General features: G+C 41.0%; 2 protein-coding genes across 4 annotated transcripts in view; one reads left to right on the forward strand and one right to left on the reverse strand.

The window, feature by feature from the left end:
• Positions 1-624: 624 nt before the first annotated feature.
• On the reverse strand, positions 625-15,759 carry st6galnac5b (ST6 (alpha-N-acetyl-neuraminyl-2,3-beta-galactosyl-1,3)-N-acetylgalactosaminide alpha-2,6-sialyltransferase 5b). Its single transcript, XM_047587415.1, has 5 exons — positions 15,597-15,759; positions 14,630-14,845; positions 5,752-6,161; positions 4,401-4,508; positions 625-3,356 (listed from the first exon to the last, which is right to left on the reverse strand). The coding sequence occupies exons 1-5, from the start codon at positions 15,615-15,617 to the stop codon at positions 3,113-3,115; spliced, it is 999 nt and encodes a 332-aa protein (XP_047443371.1). The 5' UTR covers positions 15,618-15,759; the 3' UTR covers positions 625-3,112.
• Positions 15,760-20,983: 5,224 nt separating this feature from the next.
• Positions 20,984-22,368, forward strand: part of slc44a5b (solute carrier family 44 member 5b) — a 33,499-nt gene continuing 32,114 nt past the window's right edge. For all 3 annotated transcript variants that reach the window (XM_047587708.1, XM_047587707.1, XM_047587709.1), the window contains exon 1: positions 20,984-21,201. In XM_047587708.1, coding sequence (XP_047443664.1) covers positions 21,165-21,201 — 37 coding nt within the window. In that variant the 5' untranslated portion in view covers positions 20,984-21,164. The remainder of the gene's footprint in view (positions 21,202-22,368) is intronic.

Genomic DNA, 22,368 nt, shown 5'->3' on the forward strand with positions numbered 1-22,368 from the left:
TAAATTATTTCAGTTCCCATTTATTTTAATGGATTCTGGCTACACATACATCTTTTATTTTCTGCTCATTTCTCAGAATTTGTCAAAGGATCACTGGTGTTCATCTCTCATCCTCATATATATATTATGCTCACCGGGTCATTCGTCAGTTCTCACATGTCCAAACTGTTTCGGCTCCATAGGATGATGACATTTAGCGGGTTTGCTGATAAAGCTCAGCTATCGTGAGCAGGACAGAGCTGTAACTAGGACAGCTTCAGACGCTGTGCTTATCTGCTGCAGGTATGTGGTTACACTATATGGGATATATGTCACAACGGAAAGTGTTTCTGAGGAGATGAAATCCTACTGCTTCTTTATTTACAGGGGAGAACCAGCACGGCCCAACACACAGGGAAGCTCAATCACTGGTAATGCAAATTAGGAGTTTGACAATTTGGTTGAGATAACCATAACTAAAACTGAAACCGAATTGAAAATCTGCATTAAGTTTGCGTGCAAATGTTGATGAGAGCTGGATTAACATTAAATCATATTTCACAAAATGAAAGGGTTCATTACAAGCCACACAAATCAGCACAAAATGCTCTGAAAAAGAAACGTGAAAAAAGATCAGTGTAAAATATGTATGCGTGCAGGTGTTTTCATAAGATGTTTTTTTTTTTATGTCAAAAAGAAAAGAAAGAAATCGAAGCTTTTTGCTCCAAAGTCTCAAACATACCATGTCAATTGTGAGTGTTTACTTTCTGACGGGGAAATGCAAGGAGCATTCTACACATTCTTGATGGAGACAAAAATCTCAATTTTATGAAAGTTTTGGGAGTTTTGTTTTGTGAATGGTTAAAGCCTCAGCGAACAGGAATAGCTTCACACATCATAAACTGTGGGAAAGTGATAATTCATTCTTTTACAGGATGTCATGTGCCAGAATGTTTCTTGGCAGAGGGCAGCGACAAACTACAGTAGCTCAGCAAAGGCTAAAAAATGGCCATATTCATAAGTCAGGTTTTTCACACATGAAATAGACGTTATGCTTTAACAAGCGAGCTCCACTGAGGCCCTTTTAGCTGGATTTGATCAGTCTGCTTCCACTTTCTGCTGGGCTAGGCTAAAAAACGTGGAACAGTAACTCCCAGTGTTTTGAGAAATGCCAAACTTTGTAATCAGGTATTGTTAAGTTTAGATACACAACAAAATAACTGCTGATGTTTATGTATTAATTTGTAATATACAGGCAAATTCTTATCACATATTAAGAGCGTAAACATATACATATCAGTTTTGCTCCTTACCCCTGGATCACCCCTCTGGCTCCAACCACTTCTACATCCTTGTTTCTCTTCATGCTGGTAAGGTCAGTGGAAACGATGATGTTGCCTCGAGCATGTGTTTAAGACAGAAATGGCAGGCTCATTTACAGCCAGCGTGGCCTTTGAAGCCTTTAAAGTCCCACCTTTCTACCTGAAGGGCCAGTAATTGGTGTGCAGTGCACACAGCACAAATCTCAGAGGCAGCCAGTGTGCTTAGCATGACACCCTAGGGCTCCATGGACTCAAAGCACCTCTGAGCATTACAACATTAAGATTCCACCTGAGTGCAGGCGCTTCTGGTAAAATGTGGATGAACACAGGAACAGGCAGCCACGAGTGTCTTTTTGTACCCCCCTCTACACAACGGCACATCTTGAATTCTGCAATAATCATGTTCATCCTCTCCTTCTCACCCCGCAGATACGGTTGGGATAGCTCAATATAATCCCTTGCTCACAACCAGCTCCCCTCTGTATGCTGAGAGAGGCTGAGACAGAAGCGTGTGAGTCAGGAATGAAGAGGTTGACCAGGACACTTTAATGTAATCATTTGTATCAGTGGTACAGTGGCTGGCATGCCCCGCAGTCAGGGGAACGGCCTTTGAGGGCCTGTTCTGACATTTGGCTTTAATAAGAGACCAATTATGGCTCGAGTATCAGACACACGGGCTGGCAGAGCCTTTCTGTGGGCCCATCTGTTACAGGAGGCTAGAGAAATAAACCATATTAACATGTCCTTTTAATCCGGATCAGGAAAATATTAACGCTTGACAAATACATTTAGGATATTTCATTGCATCTCAAGGATGCCCTTTAAAATTAGATAAGCAACGTGCCTTGTATTTGTGATATTGTTGCAATTAATTGTTAAATAGTACTTCAATAATTTCTTTTTTTTTTTACCAGATTTTGACTAGTTATTTAGTTAAGTGCTTAAGAATCATCTGTCTGAAATACTGAATTACAATATACATTTTTAAAGTCCTCATTTTTCAAGTTTAAGTGTTTTTGTAAGATATGTTTTACACTCGACCCAGAAATGATACAGAAGTCATCATGTAGGAAATGATATGTGGAAAATGATTAAAAAATGTTGATGACTCATCCTGCACTCATGGGCGTGTACTAATATTCTACCCAATAATATTTTTTGATATTGTTTTAATGTGACATGTGTAAACAAATACAAATCTACTAGATGTTGCATGGAAACTTTTACCTAAAGAACAATAAGTTCAGTTCCACATCACAGAGTCAGAGTCAGTTCTCTTTGTTTTTTTTCACAAACTACTAGATAAACAGCCAGGATATTGGATCCAGGCTTTTATGTTCACAGGTGATTCACATTTCCTTTATTAATACCTGACAGTTGATATTTGTGACCTAGGATCAAAATCAAATTAATTAAAATCAATGTTACTCATCCAGAAATATCACCTATGACTACCCTGCCAGTCGCTAGCACAGCCCGAAGAACATGACCATAGTATCATAGTGATGAATCTGTATTCAGCTCTAACTAAGAGAAATACAGTAGATCAACAATAAAGTCACGTGCTCCCTCTTTGTTTGCCTCCTCTCTGACAGTTCGAGCATTACTAAAGCAGTTCAGGGCATGGCTTTGATTCCAGTATGAAATTCATCCTATTAGAGTTACACATCCAAGACAAAGTGGAGGCTTTGTACTGCTATTACGCAATGATCCCATTCTGCCAAGTTGCTGGACAGTCAGTTAACAGACACAAGCAGCCAGGTCCTACTGCTGCCTGGTCTCATGTACTCATACTGGCCAGAGAGGGAATCTCAGGACCCAGGTGGAACTGCAGAGTCCGAGCTGTTCATGCTGGCTACGATGGTGGCGGGCTTCCAGTCTGGCTGGTAGAAGTGGATGTTAAGGGTTCGTGCCCAGTTTGCGAAGACCGCTTTCTCAGTAATGAAGCGGTGGTGGCTTCCTCGTCGGCTCCTCTCATGAGAAAGATACATGGAACACTCGTCGGGCCCCGAGGGCTCATAGTAATGATATGGCACGATGGGATGGGAGGAGGATCTACACAGGAGAGAAGCAGAGAGAGGAGTACGGCATAAATAGGCATGGAAGTCAAAGAACGAGGGAGGGTTGAAGAAATAGTGTGGGGATAATTATGAGATGCAGGGGTGGAGAGTGGGAGAGGAAGCAAGTCACAGTGGGGAATAACGAGAAGAAAGAAAAACAGGGAGATCAGAAAGAATCTGGGCTCACAGATGTATTCATTATGCATCATCTGACTCTCTCCACCAAGCTCAGTGGAGAAGCTTGTGTGGCACACAAGAGTCACTTCAATCTGCCCTGTGTGTTTCAAAATGGTCTTTGTGTCCTTGAAGTTTAATGTGAGAACTATATTAGGAACATTTCCAGTGACCCTGAATGTAACATAGGCATATTAATTAGCTCTACAGACTGTTTCCAGCATATTCAGTGTTGGTTAAAATGTAAAATGTCCAGACGAATGGTACTGCTGTCATAGTCATTGCTTGACTTCATAGCAGTAACAGACCCCTGACACTGCCACTGCACGAAGCAAATGCTATGTTGTCATTACAGGTTGATAATATCATCGTTGATGTTGACATCTCGTTGTCATGTTGTCAGCACACAGTAAATCACAGAGTGAAGCAGAGACAGAGGACAGCGCCCCATTCACTTCATGCACTTGCGTGCATTTGACCGGCTTTATAAAACAGGAAGTGACAAACTGTCCTGAAGATGAAGGATTTCAGTAGCGTCTCTGGCAAATAATTTAACAGATAAAAACCGTGTTAACATTTCCTTATAAGTAAAAAAAAGAAAAAAACAATGTTATTGTAATGTAAACATATCCAGCAACGTAAAATGTAAAATTGCGAACCACATTTGGTTTTCAGCAGCTGAGGATGGATAATGCGCCGTCAGGATCATTCCCTTCACATAAAATAACAGATTGTGATTTATCAATAACACACTGAAGCAAAAGTAGGTGTTTTTTGCATTTGCCTTCATTGTACCTGTGTGCAAAGATGAACACAATTGCTAGGCAACTAAACTCTTGGATTCCTAAGAAGAAACCGACTCTACCTGCAGAAATCAGGGGGCACCATGCCATACACATTGATTCTGTCACACAGCTCCAAAGCTGTGGCCATGGTGAACCAGCCAGTACTCAGCCAGGAGTTGGAACTCTTCCTGGAAGAGAAGAGAGGATCAGTATTTTTGGTAAAACCAGACGTGTACAGTATAAATAGATGAGATTAAAGATCTGAGAGCTTATTTTTAGACACCCTATAACCTTCAGTTATGGGAGGAAAATATACTGTACTTGACTGTGAGTATATTCTGTAGAGTTGAAATAGAATTCACTGCATTTCACACAATCAGTAAAAGAGACATTCATTCTGACTCAGGTCTGGTTAGAGCTGCATGAGGGCTGAGGAGACTAGATTTCCATTTAAATGCTACAGCCACTTATCACCCCCATTGAAATGAGTTAATACGAAAGGCTGGACGAGTTTATCTATTCGGGTGCATTGTGTAAGGTCAAATTTAGTCAGACACTTTACCGCAGTACTGACAACAGATATGCAAAGAGACAATCATTGTGTGCTGAAGGCAGGGAAATGGCATCTGTTTCATTGTCCAGTCGAAAAGGAACGAAATCTGCCTGTATTACATATCTGTTTGATATGTTTGATAGTCGAACATCTATGTTGATTAAATTACAAACCGAGCAGTACCCATCTGCCTCTGAAAATGAAAAACTTCAATTTTTGCAGAGTAATATGTAGGAGAATATCCTACATAGAAGTTGTGTTTACATCTCTGCATTAAGACATAAAAATCGACAGTTGTCACATCTGTGGGGCTATTCCTCACTCTTATCCCTGCTTTTTTGTGCCAAACCTAAATTCTATCAAATATAAACAAAAAAAGTAGTTATTTTGATTTGACACCAAAGTAACATGCAACTGGAAGCAGTGACTGGATGAAGGCACAGGGACAATCTGGGACCTCAGGACCCATCGTCCAGCCAGCCTTCATCAAATAAATGAAGTTCAGATACAGAATTTAACATTTGTATTGGTCAGGCCATCTGCTATGCTGTTTGGGGATTATACTGACTGGAAGAACATAATAACTGTAGTGAAGTGCCAAAACAGAATAAAAATATGAACTGCAGACCACCACAGAGACACCAGAGAGACAACAGTAAACCTGCATCAAATCAATCCTTTTAACAGTGTTTAAGCTAAATCTCATTAATAAACTGTTGCCGTTAAAATCGTTCTTTCATGTGTAAGGTAACAACTAATTTTAAATTGGGTACACCTGACAGGCTGATGGCAGTTCTTTTGTGTGTCGCTCTTGTATTGTTTGTTTCACATCTCACTTTCTGTGATATTTACGCCTATAAACTTTCTAATTCATTTACCTATCAATCCCTGTTTCCTTTTTAAATAATTCATCAAACTTCAGCATCTTGAAGCGGGAAATGATGTAGACTTTTAGCTTGGGCAGTAGCTGGTTTAACAGCCTGAGGTGGTTGTAAACATGGCCCTTTCCGTCTCGTCTCATGCAGCTGCTCGGCCCCCAGAAGATGAACACCGTGTCTTGGCTCGCGTTGAGCAGCTCCTGTCGGCTCCGCAGCACCCTTTGCAGGCTGGAGTGAGCCACAATGCGAAGGGTTGTGCGCCGGCCAACGTCCTGCTGATACCCCACGCTGGGCGCATCGTTCATACGGATAACACACTCGGAGCGGTCGACTTCTTCGCCCCTCTTGCTACCAATCAGGTGGCCGGAGCTTGTCACCAAGGCGCAAGTCCTGCAGTGCATTTCCAGAGGCTGTGGAAGTGAAAGGTCAAAAGTCATAAATCGGTGTGAAAGAGGGATTAGACTCACCAGGCATTTAAATTTTTTATACAGTCATAATCAGTGATTTTTCAGAGCTTAAGAGTCAGGCATGTTAGAGGTTATTTGAGGTTATTTGAGTCTGCGCTAAAGTACAAGGAATAAAAAGTCTACAGTACATGCTAATATGCTAAAAGCTGGCAGGGCTAACATGTCGGTGTCTAGCAGGTATGATGTTTACCATAATTACCATCGTACTCTACTGTGTTAGTACATTGGCTTTGGATCATTTTTGACTTGATGACGGCACCAAAGGGGAAGTTAAGAGATCAGCAAGGTTATAATTTGTTCAACGGGAGACAAGAACAAAATGTAATATTTTCTTCAAAAACCACCTTCAAAACCACCTTCAAAGATTTTAACATGATGGCAGTACTAGAATACACGTAAGACAATCATCAAGGTCAGTGAGATTCAAACTGCAAAAATAGCATGACTAGACAGAAGCAACATATTCTTATATTCAATCAGATCATCTTGTATTAAGACAAAAATTCTTAAAATAAGAACAAAGTTATTAAAATAAGCACAAAGTTCTTGTCTTTGAACAAAATATAAGATGTATTTCTTTGACCCAAGAATTTTTTGCTTTCTTGAAATTCCTTTTCTGCAGTGCATCCCCTGGGGGCCATGAATGTCACTCTAATGGTTGATGATATATTTCCTTCTATACACAGTGGCGGTGAGACTATCTGTGACCCCTTTGACTGAATGATTGCCTGTGTGTGTGTATTGTGCGGGGATGTCCAGGGCACAACACCCAAAACCAGTTCAAATTAGATAGATAGATAGAATCTATGCGATGAGGTGCAGCCATTTCCATCCAACAACACACTCTCCAAAAGATGCATTTTGGGGTATATACTCTCTGTAAGCAAACTCAGCCCCTCAATAACAGATAGGTTTTTAGCAAATTACACATGTCACTGCACAAACACACGCTCCCAGCTCTAGTTGGGAAAAATATCAATTCTTTTAGCTTCCACATATAACAGACATTTCCCCCCCAGCACTGTCCAAGCAATTATTTTCCAGTCACTTTTTAAAAAAAATAGTTTTAATAGTCAGGGACAGTGTTAAACTACTAAAAGGCACTGGAAGATTGTATGGCTGGTGCTGCAACTTAAAGGACGGCTGTGAAATAATAGTGTCCTTGGCGGTGACGTTGAAGCTCCAGCTCCCTGAGCTTCTGACAGGTCGAAGTTGCTGGGAAATAAGCAAGTCTCAGGATTTTCAATATGTGACCAACAAGCACAAGAGTATTTTCTTCAGAGATGCTCCGTTAACAGTGGGTGGCCCTGAAAGTGTTCAGCTAAGTCTCAAAACCAACCCATGCAGAGATCACAACACTCTGCACAAGCTTGCTGCTGAACATCTCTGACATAGCAGCCGAAGCCGTACAGAACTTTGGACTTGGAGAGTTATATATTCATAGCTACTTTGTGTTAAATGCACACATTGAAGCTCATTTACCGCAGTTTGACACCATCATTATTCCGAGTCCAAACAGGACCAGACTAGATTGCAGATTCAAGCAGCTCGGCTCACGTTGAGCTATTCTGTCAGGTATTCTGTTATTCAAATACACTGCAGATTATCATGGCTGACATTTCATTTTGTATCCACATGCTGCAAATGTATATATTCAGTCAAACACAGCCTCTGCACAAAGTTCACTTAACATTTTATACAAGATGTATGTCGATAAACATCCAGTGCTCTCAGAGGATAATTCTTATAGACTGGCTTTGTCAGTGCTGTTTAGATTATATGCTGCATTGGTTTGAATTATACAGCCCAGGTATCCCATTGTTGCGTCCAAGCAGGTTTTCAAAGTTAAAAAAGGAAAGAGTTGAGCTCAAATAGAATGACCGGACAGCAATAACCCAGAGACTCTTCACATGAATTATTCCCAGCCTTAATAGAGAGCTACATTGGCATTCTGAACTGTGCTCTGAGCTTCACACTCCATCAGGTTGTGAGGTGGGAATGTGTGTGTGTGTGTGTGTGTGTGTGCGTGCATGCAGGTGATATTACCAGCGCCACAGGCTGTGCTGCTCCGACTGCTATATTTATAATACACCCCCACTATCTGTGACCCCTTTGACTGAATGATTGCCTGTGTGTGTGTATTGTGCGGGGATGTCCAGGGCACGACACCCAAAACCAGTTCAAATTAGATAGATAGATAGAATCTATGCGATGAGGTGCAGCCATTTCCATCCAACAACACACTCTCCAAAAGATGCATTTTGGGGTATATACTCTCTGTAAGCAAACTCAGCCCCTCAATAACAGATAGGTTTTTAGCAAATTACACATGTCACTGCACAAACACACGCTCCCAGCTCTAGTTGGGAAAAATATCAATTCTTTTAGCTTCCACATATAACAGACATTTCCCCCCCAGCACTGTCCAAGCAATTATTTTCCAGTCACTTTTTAAAAAAAATAGTTTTAATAGTCAGGGACAGTGTTAAACTACTAAAAGGCACTGGAAGATTGTATGGCTGGTGCTGCAACTTAAAGGACGGCTGTGAAATAATAGTGTCCTTGGCGGTGACGTTGAAGCTCCAGCTCCCTGAGCTTCTGACAGGTCGAAGTTGCTGGGAAATAAGCACTTACAGGCCCTGTCTCAGTGAGAGGGGCTCTCAAAACCAGATGGAGGGTATTTCAGGAAGCAGGCAGCTGAAGATGCAACCCACAGACTGAATAAATGAATGCAATGTATTTCATATCGCAGGAAAATGTCACTCATAATCAGCCTTGAATTAATACGGCGATTCTTTGATTTGCAAAGCAAGTAGCTTTCTCTGCAGACAGAGGTTTTATACACCTTGATCAATAATGCATTGTAAGCAATCAGTTTTTCCTGGATTAACATAATCTAAAAACACAATGCAGCCAACCTTACATGGCTGTCCAGTGAAGTTGTGATATGAAATCAGCTGGATTAACCAGAAAAATAGCGGTGTTAGGAGCATCAAGAAGAAGAAGCTGTGAGTATGGCTCTACCTCCAGTCTCAGTCAATTATGGCCCACACACTAACTCCAGACTCATCAGAGTGATCCTGATTATACACTTCCCGGGGGAACCCAAGATTATAATTGCTTTAAAAGCTAACCCCATCAGTCAGCCTCTAATATTGCAAGAGCTTTCACTGTGCCTCCAGTCCTTCAGCCTCATGCCCACAAACCCACTTAGTTTGAAAAGGGCAGATAGTACAAACTTACAAGCAAGAGTCTTGGCATCATTGAGCTAGTTAAAGGTCGGAGAATAAAGACACAGAAGTACAAAGCCGGTGTTGTTCTATATTTATCTTGTTGCAAACAAATCCTTTAAAGAACATGGCAGCGTCTGAAATCACCCCCAATCAGGGACGGCTTTTATAAATGGGCTAAGAGGGCTATGTCCTCCCAAGCTAAAACAAAAAAGATGAGAAAATTACATTTTATATAACTTGCAATGGATTATTATATGGAAGTTTTTGGGGAAACCAATGGTAGATGATGATGATTGCTTTAGTTTTATGACGTGATAAAACCCTATACTGTATATCGAGATAGACTAGAGATGGGATTCTCGGCTCTCTGAAGGGAGGCCCAGATCTTGTGGATCTGTAACTTTCAAAGAGCTGTTCAAATGTCAGGCTCATTTTTAAGATGCCAGCCTTGGGGTATCCCATTTTATCTAGAAAATAATCACTAGGATGACAGATCTGGATCAGAATCATTCAAACTTAGACATCCCACCTGTACATATTGTATTGGTGGGATATTTGAATTTTGAATTATTGATTGTAGGTAGATACTTAATTTAGCCCACGGTAAATTCAGTAATAACCTTCCCCTTCTTGAGACTGATGCATACTGAGGCACTCAAGCAAAGGCAGCGTGGAAATCTCAGACAATATCATGGAAAGGAGGAGCTTGTGTGAGCATCTGTGTGTAACACAGCAAAAAGAAAAAGAAAGAAAAAAGAAACTACAGCTCTCAACTGCGACTCTGTGCCCACAGTTCGTTTTAGAGAGCCAGTCATTAGATGCTGCTCATTTGCTAACGTCAAACCACTAAGACTAACTCCGTGACGTCAACTCCGAGAAAAGCTTTTTTCGAAGCGTAGTGTGGCTGTGCAACGTGCGTCACCATCCTGACAGCGCCTGACTCAACAACCACACTTTCACTTTGGAAACATACACTTTCAATTTGTAGAAAATATGTACAATTGGCAGTTATTAAGTTTATTTCATTTCATTATTATTAGTTGCAAATTGTGTCAAATAATTCTGGCAGGATAATTGCTCTTGGGATTGACTCTGAACAGTCAACAGTTTTATCACGAGGACACAGTGTGGATCACTGATTAATTGGTAAAGAGTTTTGGTTAACAGAAGGGTACTACGGCACATAGTGCACAGACACAGAAAATATTCGTCTGATAAATATATATTTTTTGTCTTACGATGTGATTTGTTGACAGTAGGGAAAATAGATTATCTAACCAGCCTTAATCGTTAATGTCAATCATCCTCTGCTGACCAGCGCTGGATAGAGGCTGGATGGACCTGTATTTGCAATCAGTCATACAAAATAATTTATTACATGTGGCTCATCATTACAGTAACCGGACTCTTTCTGAGTGCACAGAATTAGGCTAATGGCTCAGCTGAGAGCAGAAGTAGATTAAGTAGCACCTTCTCCAGCGTGTAAGGTTTTACTGATCGGTGCTGCTTTCTTTTCTCTGAGACCAATTAATTACAATGGAATCCTCCCGGCAGTTCCTCCAGACACCTCATTAAGCCCGTGCCAATGACACACATTCATGTAGCAATCCCAAACTAGCACGGTTCTGAATTTGAGGGAATAAAGGCAAAGACAGTCGAGGCGCCTATCTCGTCCGTCTTACCTCAGAGACGAGGGGAAGGCTCGGAGGACGGAGCGTCATTAGCTGCAAATTGATGGAGAAGTGCAAAATAATGCTCTGCTGGTTTCCGTGACAACTTGAAACAAAAAGAGGATATTCATGACTTCCTGCTGGCTGTTAACATTTGCCTCATCCACCTAGTGAGTTCACGGTATTGTGGCTTAATAAGAGAGCACACAGTCCAAATGGTGTATTAGAAAGAAAATACACTACAAATTGGGGCAATGTAACATCACTCTGAGTGTGACAGCTCATAACCTGTTTTGCCAGGAGTGCTCCCTTATTTTGAGCTGAATCTAAATTTGCATACCTGGGAATGCATCCATTAAGGCAACTCTGCTGTTTATTATTTTTTTTGTTCCAGCTGTCTGTCATTATAAGCCACCTCTGTACACAATAAAAAAGCTTTAAATTGAACATAAGAAAAGCGTTGGTGGGAGACTTTCTTTCTAATGACTCCATTTTCTCCAAGGCTGAACGCATTGAAAGGTTGTCAGAGCACAAAAAGAAGGTACATCATAAAGTCACAGAGAGGCACACAGTCCGCATTCGTACTCTGGCGCAGGCTTTGTGATTAGAGATTATAAAGGCCAATGTATATTGATTCTGCTGACAGTTCTCCTAAGGTCAACATCTCTTTATGTGGAATCGGCAAAGCATCAGACGAGGAGCGGAGAATGGAGCAACTGCATGTCAAGGTGTGTGCCTTAAAAAGAATCTATTCAGCTCTGTAGCTCTAAGTCCTGTAGCTTGTCAAGGAAAAGAAATGCAGACGTACCAGAGGCGACCGGCTCACTAAGAATCTGTAGACTTTGCAAGACGCTGACAAAAAGAAACACAATAGACACAGACTCCTAGCCAGCAAGTTGCTCACACTCTCCCTCATAAGCATTGACACCTTAACACTTTCATCTCACATTTCATGACTTAAAAAAAACAAATGTTTAGCCTTTAACCCTCAGCCACCTAAAGCAGCAGCGTCTCACGCCAACAAGATATGCACAAAGCCACAAACAGATGGGAGTTGGCACATTAGACAGAGCTCCCCTCACATTTTCAAGCCTCCCTGACTCTGATGAGGACATAAAATTTTAAAAAACAGAACGTCTGGCCGTTTGCATGGAGCCGTCCACACGACTGTACTGGCGCTGTGTGGACGTGCGTGGCTGTGTGTGTCAAAGCCGAGACTCCCTGCAGCTGCAGCAGCAGACCTAACATGACCTAAAGGGGAACTGTAGAGACGGATCCTCCCACTCCACACATCGTACAGCGGGTCTGCTGTGGTTAGTCATTCTGCCGGCTCGGTGGGTGCAGCAGCAGCAGTGGCAGCATAGCCCCCCATGGGAGGGGTGACACTAAGCTGTTTGAAAATGTCTCAGTGTGGATCTATCATGGATCAGCCATCAGCGAGGAGGAGGTGGACAATCAGGAGACTATGAATAATAAAGTCCCTGCAGCTCAAAACGGAGCTGCTACCTCACCTGTAAAGTCTGCAGATGAATGTTTCAGTTTCATCAGCTTTGAAGGGATTTGGTTAGAGGAACACTCAGGAAATAAATATGAGTTCGGCCGGCCCGGTCCGATCTTACCTCACTCCAAACCGACATCACTCTCATCTCAATGATCATTAAGCAGTGGAAGGGGAACCGCATCCAACAGTTTTTCTCTCGTAATGCTTTCTTGTCCAGTGAGCAGAGCAATGTGCTTTCCCCTCTGCTGTGTTTCTCTGTATTATCTTTCTCACTGAGGGGAGACATGATACTGTGTGAAAGCTCCATCTATCTGAATGAGCCGTCTGTAATAATGCACTGGGACTGAGCGATAGGCCCCTGCATTACAGCAACACCAACGGTACACGACCAGAAGATTACAGCGGTGCTGTCTTAAGAAACCGTTCCAGACGAAATCCATTCGTTTTTAAGTGCTTTGGCGACTAAATATTTCATAGTGAACACATTAATTATGAAACCGAAAACTCTCTGAGTAAACTATACAGAGAATTTAAAGCTTATGCAGCCACAGAAAAATCAAACTTTGAGTTCAAAGCTGAAGAAGTCAGATGATTTGATGAGGATATAAACACATTACAAGGGAAAATAAAGCTTTAATAGACCCATAACGTGTTCTTAAGTCTTTCTCATTAACTGAAACTGCAGCACAATTTCTTTAACTCTTTTCAAGAGCTTTATTACAACTGCGATAAACAGTGAGGTTCTACAGTCATCAAAATAACTTAGAATGACAGCATTTATATAGTTTCTATATGCACTACCAGTCTAAAGTTTGGACACACTGTCTCATTGAACTGAACAAGAAGGTGTTTCCAAACTTCAGACTGATAGTGTATACATAGTGAATGTTGGGGCTGTCAGAATTAACGTGGATTAATCCATCATCATGATTAGTCTGATTAAAGATTTTAACGCAATTAAACCATCTGCAGCACAAAATGACTCTGAACGTCTCTGGCAATGCATGTCAGGCAGTTTGTCCAAGTAGAGTCACTGCTGCACATGAAAATATGTGCAGTTGATCTGGTAGTGAAAGGCAACAGGGCTACATTAACGTAGATAAATGTTTGTTTAAAAATAAAAGTTTTTTTGAAACTGTTGAAGGCGTTCAATAAACACGTTAAGTGTTTATAGATTTCCTACTTTCTTGAGTCTGTTTGCTCATGCAAAATGAGCAAAATCGAAATCAATCCACAGGAACCCAGCAACCCTGTGATTAGTCTGATTAAAAATAATATATTATATTATATGATATTATTATATCCAATTCAATCCAATCCAATTTCAAAAAAGCCATTCCATGCATACCTCAACTCTACATTCACATGCTAGTCCCTCTCCTTTATCTGGATGATAGCAGAATACTGATCAGATGCAGTTTTCAACAAAAAACAGAAGTGTCACAGGCCTCTCGGTGTTCAACACATATGCCCGGATGATTATAAATACTGTGTATTCAAAGTCAAATTGTTCACTGTGGAGCCTGACTGAGAAAAACAAACTGCCACTTGGTGCAATCTCCCTAGATAGTTTTGGTCTAATTCTTAGCTTATATCCTGCACCACACGTTTAGTCAGCAGCCACTTCTTTTCACCTGCCAGCATATAATGAAGGAGCCCTCTTCACTCGCTGTGCAGGCGCCTAATTCACTGACAAGAACCTGATCCTTCACCCAAAGCACTGACATTGATTTTGTTGGAGAACACGGCCAAATTCAGCTGAGGTCTCTGTGTTTTTGGGTGAATGATTTAGCCTTGTGCCTGTGCCGCATTTCTGCTTCTCTAAAGAAAACCAATGCATCAGAATTTGAATTCTTATTTTGTAAATGGGATTAAGATTCTGTTAAATATCTCGTGGACTTTCTTCATGTACATGTAGATGACAAAATGCTTCAGCGTTTCAAAGAACCTGGAGCAACGCTGTCACTGTCGATGACATTGCGGCTGCACATAATGGTGCATGTTTACCTTGCGGTCCACGACACCTGCGTATCCCTCCAGAGTTGACGTCCGGAGCCTCTGTGGTGTGTCCGGTCTCTTCGTGGTGGAGGGAGCAGGAGCATCCAAACGGCGGGATGACGACGACGACGATGTGGGTGGGGAAGATGAGCTGTTGCTGCTGTTGTACACCAACATGAAGCTGGTGACCATGGTGACGACGATGATGCCACTAACCCCTTGGCACTGGGGAGACACATGAAACACCAAAATAACCATGAAACAGCCACAGGCCAGAGCTACAGTTGATTTGGGGAATTGCAAAACAGTCCAGTTGAGGACTTGAAGAAAATGCCTGTAATTAAATGCCAGCCTCCAAGCAAATGCAACACAGCGACAAAAGCTGAGCATCCCTCATACAAGGCTGTAAATGAAACCATTTAGACTTGTACCAGTCTGTGCCACATTTCTGCTTCTCTCAGGGAAGCTGAGCCAATAGAATTTGGGTTCTCATTTAGTAAATGGGATTAAGATCCTGTTAAATATCTCATATTCTGCACTTTCTACACATTTTTTTGCCTCCTTGATTGCTTCTTACACGAAGAGGATAAAATGCTTCAGTGCTTCAAAGAAACATGAGCAACATCATCACTGTCATGACACGGCCACTTCACAAATCGTCTGAAACATCTTAATAAATGAAATGTCAGTGCCTAGATGATAACAGCATTTTCTGTGAACAGGTCAATACGTTTTAACGGAAATATGTAACAACTACAAACAGAAAACTTTACACGGTTGGGCTCTCGTGGGTTTCTCATTTATGAATTCTACCGCGTACTGTAAATGACGCGAATAAAATGCCACTGAGTGCAATTAGGTCACAGCAGATGACAGCCCCCAGCCTGCAACTCACTTCTGAACCGCACAAACACCAAAGCTCCGGACAAAGGAACATTACAGTCATGTTTCCTGCAGCTTTTTCGCTCTTATTTACCACTCTAATCTTCATCTTCATTTCCCGTCGTTTCCGAGCGCAGCGCGAGTCTTCATCCTATCCGAGCCATGCGCCGGCGCTCGATCACTTGCATGCAACACTTGAGCGGCAGCATCACCGAGAGGTGCGCGCAGTCAAAGAAAACGACGCTCCACTACTCTTCTTCCATGCTCTCCTCCACAGGGACGCCCTCATTCAACACCGCGCTCCTCATGGTCCTAAACAACTCGTTTACCCAGGCTGCCTCAGTGTCATGGGTTCACTAAGGGTTGGAAACAGCACTGCTAAACATGTCTTGGATGAGAGTTTATAGTTACCAATGTCTCTAGTGTCTAATGTTTATCTGAACATGGCAAAATAATATTTCTAACATAATTTATTACATTAATTTCATTCAGAATCAAGAAGAATTTGAAGAGACATATAGACACAGGTCTTTAGTTCTCTGATAGAATTACAGATTTTCAATGAATGTCAGCCTCAATTTGTGATTTGTGCCTCTGTTACATTCCTCTACAAGAATATTAACATAACCACGACACAGCATCAGGTCAGAGCTATAGTTGGCTACAGTTGCTTTGGGAAATTCTAAAACAATTCACACGCTTCAGGACAAGAACCTTTGGTGAAGAAGTTGCTTCTAATTAAATACCAGCCTTCAAAAATAATCCAACACGGTGACAACGGCTGATGAATGTTCTCAGCGCAGTATTAAAATAGATATTGGGACATCCCCATTTAAAGACTCTGTTTCTCTCATTTGTCACTGAAACCTGAGCAGTTAAAGATTTACAGAGTTACTGGAAGCTGTAATCTGGTCAGGGGGAGGCTTTTTATAGATGCCTTTGTTTTTCAAGTTGTAGTCATTCGTCAGCGAGTATTATTTCATACACTGAAATGTATAAGATGGCCTTAATGACAAACTGATGACTAATTTATTTGAAGAAGAAGGGAAGAGGCCACATGGCACTGAAAAATCAAACAAACAAACAGGCCAGTCCATTAACAGCTACAGTTACAGTGGGAACATGGTGTGTTTTCTTTTATGTTTCTGGCCCAGATACGCTCAAGTTTAAACAACGGCCTTGTTTGGCTAATTAGCATAGGACTATTCTGTTTGAAGTCAGTGATTCATGTAGAATATGATGAGATACAAGCTGGTACAAGATGATGTAACATAAAACAATGTAATGTTTCACATAGTATGATGTCATGAGATATGTGAGAGAATATGAAAAAAAATCAAACAATGTGCAATGTAGTGGACCTCCTGAGTGCATCCCACAGATACTTGATCAGTTTGGATCTAGTGAATTTGGAGGCCAGGTCAACACCTTGTTCCTTGTCATGTTTTTTAGTTCTTTACTCCACCTGTCAGTGGTTATAATGTTATGCCTGAACGTAACAGGAAGCCACGTGAGCAGACTCAATGATGAGTAAAAATTGCACGCAGCAACTCAGCAACTGCATCTTAAGTGGGGAAAAAAACAATTTCTTTGGTCTTTGATTTGGTCAAATCAGCTATTTACTGATGAAAGCTTTTGAGGACAACGGCTCTGAAGAAGAGAATATAATTAAATGTGCTTTGTTGTTTGAAAGTGTGAGTAATTTCAGTCCTACATCAGTTATTAAATTTGAGATACTACACTCCTTAAGCTCGTGCTCCAGTAAAGGTCTGATGAAAGAAGTGATATTTTTGTACAATAACTGAGAAACAGTTATTGCCTCACTTCACTCAGTGTTATAAGGTTATAATGATATGGCATGAAGGAATAGACAATATTATTTTCCAGAATATATGCAGTATGCTGCATTCAGACTTGCAAAGGACTTCTCCTGTTTTGACACCATACTGTATGGCCATATCATTGGTAGAATAATTACCAAATTTTCTCCACTGCAGAAGAGTCGTACCTCATGAAGCACCATGTCATTGTGAATTCAGGGGATTAGGTGGCCAACAGTCTGCGTGTTTTGATTAGAGGTGTCCCCGAGGGTCTCAAATGCATCTGAAAACACGGCTCTGGAGAGCACGTAACGAGAAGAGCATGGCAAACGTCTGTGGAACAAAAACCTTTTTTAATTAACTCCAACCTTGTGCCCAGTGAGGCGCCAGGCGGCTGTCTGCCTGCACCAGGCCTGATACAATCCAAGGCTGAAATAATCTGCTCCGTGTGCACCTGTTTGCCGTGCCAAAAGCAATTTGTTTTTTCTCATTATTTTGTCCTCAACTTGAAGAAAACATGCCTCTGGGTGTCATTGAAGAAACTAAATTTAAAGTCAAGAAACTGAGAGTGTCTTCCCAACAAATGGGTGTTTGTGTTAAAGTGCTGCTACACTTATACTAGTTTTACCACATGGCCTAATGCTGCACAGCAAGTTTTACTCCTAATTTCAATAGCAAACCAGATGATTTGTGGTAATTGCATTGTTGGCAAAATGAAGATTGCTCTAAAACTCCCATAAGGTCACCCTCAGACTGTGGGTTTGGATGATTTTAGGTACTGTGATAGTAGATGTGATCACAAGCAAGAGGCAACACTGAATGGCCTGACTTCTATGAAAAACTGCAACAGTAGCCTAATAAACAGCATCCATTCATTTTCTGTAACCACTTTTCTTCCGGAGGGTCTTGAGGGGGGAGGCTGGATCCTATCCCAGCTGTCAATGGGCAAGAGGCAGGGTGCACCCCAGACATGCTGGCATTCTATTGCAGGGCTCTAATAAACAACATGATGTATCAATCTAAATGTAATACAAACATAAATCAGTAATGCCACCGTGGAAGACAAATGAGCAGATGGTGCCGTTGCAAATGTTATTGTATTCGACGGTCCGGACAAACATTGTACGTGTTAGCACTAATATGAAGTTATTACAAAAAGAGAGAGTCAGGAGGCAGATACAATCTGAGGTCCAAGAGATAAAACACCTCCATTCTCTTTGCAAATTGCCTCCCATTACATCACAGATCATTGACTCCTCGGCTGGCAACCCCACCAATCACAGAAGCAATTTCCTGTTACCCATTGTGCAATACATGTTTTTCAGATTTGTTTTGCTCATCCAGCTGATTGAAAAGAAAGACTTCCAATCATTTGTGCACTACATGTCTCTGCAGTGAAAGTTATTCTGTATAGCTTTCTTTTATGAGGGAACTTAGAGGATTTCATTATTTATTTATTTATTTATTTATTTTGTTTTGTTTTTGGAGTCTGAAAGGACAAGGAAGAAAAGGGTTGACATCATCTCCTCCTGCACTCACTCAACAAAATAAAAAACTAAAATAGGACAGCCAATACAGAGAAAGAAATTACTTTTTTCATAAAGCGGAAAAGGGATCCAAAAGCAAAATGTGACAGCATCTGCTGTGTACCCGCATGACAGATTATGTAATAAGCCGACTGTTGCCATCCATCATATTCACTGAATAACAATGAAAGAGACTGAGGCAAATGGAAATTATGCAAAGAGGAGACTACGCTACTAAAAACAACACTTTTACTCCGTGAGTATGTTTTTCTTGTGATAAAACTAATTCTTTTATATTTAAAAAATGTGACAAGAGGTCGCACATTGTATCAATCTGTTTATAGCAGAACAGAAGTGAATAGATCACCATCTTTGCAAAGATACTCTTTCTGTTTCATTCAGGTTTGCTTCTACTTAATAAATTGCTTCTACTTCATGAATTGCAACTATTTAACAAAATGCACAAAGACAGAAGACCAGACTCTTGTGATTCTCTCAACATAAATGTAATACTATCTGCCACCACAGTTAGAAATTCACAGAAAGGCCTATACGATTGAAACACAATCTCTAAGAAATGTATGTCTGTTGATGTCCTTTCAGTTCAGCAGTTTTTTCTCTGTGTGTTGTATAAATCACACTCTGGAGGGTCGCCATGTCATTTGTAAAAGGCTGAAAACACATTGTCCAAGAACAGTGTCACTGAGACAAATTGTCCTAGATTTACTGTATTGCACTTGGAAATAATGTGATTCTGATTCTCCCGATGTGCTGCTGGCAGCGGCCCTGCCACATCGACATGAGATCTGTCCCAGGAAAGTCAATCGCTTCTTAATGACCAGCCTTTGGCAAATGGAGCTCGCATTACTTTCACCCAAAGAGCTCTAAAAGAGATATCACTTCCAAGTCTGCGTTTTATATAATTTACTTCTCTTGTTTCTAATCCTTCAAGTTAACATTTACAATATTCTGTCATTAAAACAGGATAATGTTTGACAACGTTCATTTGAGTGGATCATTTGGGTATAGCTGTCATAGATATTATGATGCATGAAAAAATGAATTCTGCCGTTGAACTGTTGATTTCCCAGTTGTTGTGCATGATTTCAAGTCTCTGCTGCCACTTAATGGTCACAGTGGTCTCGCAATACTCATAATAATGAGTAATGAGTAATAATGAATAATTCTTGTCAAGTAGGAGGAGTAGGCCACTTTATGTAAGAAGTTATCTTTGTATTTGAATCCCTTGTGCCCACTGTGCCTGGGGATATGTGTATCCCCAGTGTACCCTGCCTCTCGCACCATGACAACCGGGATAGGCTCCATGTGACACTTTCAGACTGACAGTTATAGATTGACAGTGGATTTTCTAGTGATCACTCAGGGACATTTTTTAATTCTGATGTAGACTAAAAGATCTTACTGATTACTATTACAGCTCTATTAGGCTCCTGAAAAAACCAGGTCCTCAAAACATACATTTATCAGAGAGCCTTTCCTAGGTTTAATTGCGTTTTTTATTGTTTTTATTATCTGTCTCTATAACTGCTAATTTTATGCTTTTGTTCTGTACTTTGTAGTGTCGATTCAAAAACAGAAATAAAGTTTATTATTATTGTAATGCTGTTGTCGTTGCTTTCATTACAGACTTTTAAGTCTTTAAGACTTTTAAGGTTTGTGATGTGATAAAGCAGTGATGGGTCCCTCTGCGGGGGATATCCAGTGATCATTCTCCACTGACTTCTCACTACTGTGGGATTGTAATAAACTATGAAAGACAGACAGAAAGAGTTCTGCAATGTCACAGAGACCCCAGCTGAGGTCAGTGTTTCTCCACAGGTTAGACATGCCATTGCCTAAAAATACTCTGCAGTTTTGGCTCTATTTTTAATGAGCACTAAAAAAGAAGCGCCACTGTTTTTGCAGACATAAACAGAGTGCTCCCTCCTCAGCTTTCGTCGATTCCTGATTTTAATAACAGCGATGGCAAATGCAAAACCGCACAACAAAGGTGTGTGTTGGAACTGGACTCCAAACAAAGGGAAGCGGGACGGTGGGCCCCCTCGGCTCCGGTGGGCTGCGGCCCCTTTAAGACCGTTTTGGAATAATTAATGACGTCGCGCTGTAAACACGACTGACGCTCAGCTGCGTGGCCGAAGCATCCTCAGACCAAGAGCCCAAGACCTCTCCAGGTTCCTGTGTTTATTTCACGACGGGACTGCTGGCAGACATTAAAACAACTGGGGGTTCAGCTCGACTCTCATATGCGGTCTCCAAAACCAAGACGACGGTGCTGCATCTGTCCTACCAAGTGCCATGGCTAGAAAAACGGACGTCCCCTCGCCTTACTATGGTGAGTCGGTTCGTCTTTGTTGTGAACGCCAGGATATTTTTTCCTTTGTACTGTGTGTGCAACATTATGACAGCAGAATATAACCATACCACCTTTAGCCTGAATGATCACAGATGCTTTGCCGTGGTTTATAGAGACCTTGGCTAGCTTACACAGTCAGTTGCTAACTATTGAGGGGCTATTGCATCGTTGACATTAAATGCGCAGTAAAGGCAGAAAAACGTTTTACACGGATAGTTTCCTTCCAATAAGTGGACCAGCGGATTCCTCTGCCGTGTTATTTATACACTACCCCTGTGTTTGGCGTTACTAAACTGAGGCGTTTTTTTGCCTGTTGTTGTTTACCTGGTGTAAAAGTGCCCATAATTTCCTGGCAGACTTTCCTTTCCTCCTGAATTACCATAATTCCGTCTTTGTTGTAAACGGCGACGTATTGAATCCGTATAACGGTGGGACAACATTGTCCCTTTGTCTTACAGGAGCTATAACTGTAAGAGCTGCATCTGATCATGACAACTAATCAATTCAATGAGTATTTTGTCGTTTTCTTGTTTATTATTATTCCCAAATTCCAATATGATGACACCGGTCTCTTCAGTTCTGTTCTAACACAGAACTAGAGCTGTTATCGTGTTATTATAATGCAGCTACTAATACATAACTTTGTGATGCTGCAATGAAAGATTTTTTATTTATTTTTATTTTTGCAACTATTTTTGATTATTGTCCAATCGTCCCACAGTTTGGCAATAGATTTAACATTTGGGGTTTACTAGTTGTTTCATTATCATTAATCACCTTAGTTACTTGCTGTGATTAGAGGAACTTTGTTCACTGTCTTACGTAGTCAGTTACTAAATATTGTCCATGTAGCTTTGTGGATCTCAAATATGCAGTATACTATATTTTTCTGTCATTTTGTGTTTAGTGATTGTAATGAAGGTGAAACGCACTGTTTCCAAGTGGAACATTTATGGCTCCAGGCCTATGATGGATATATTTAATCCACTTGGAGATTTGCTGTCCATTAGCCTGCATAAGTAATCCGGTTGTTTATCAAAGCAATATAATCCCTTATCAACACCAGATGCCACCCAGACAGCAGTGTGTCTCATGTGAAAATAAGACTGAATTACACCGGTGATTTTTATGAAGCTCGTGGTGTTA

This window comes from Mugil cephalus, chromosome 6, assembly GCF_022458985.1.
Source record: "Mugil cephalus isolate CIBA_MC_2020 chromosome 6, CIBA_Mcephalus_1.1, whole genome shotgun sequence".
Classification (NCBI taxonomy): domain Eukaryota; kingdom Metazoa; phylum Chordata; class Actinopteri; order Mugiliformes; family Mugilidae; genus Mugil; species Mugil cephalus.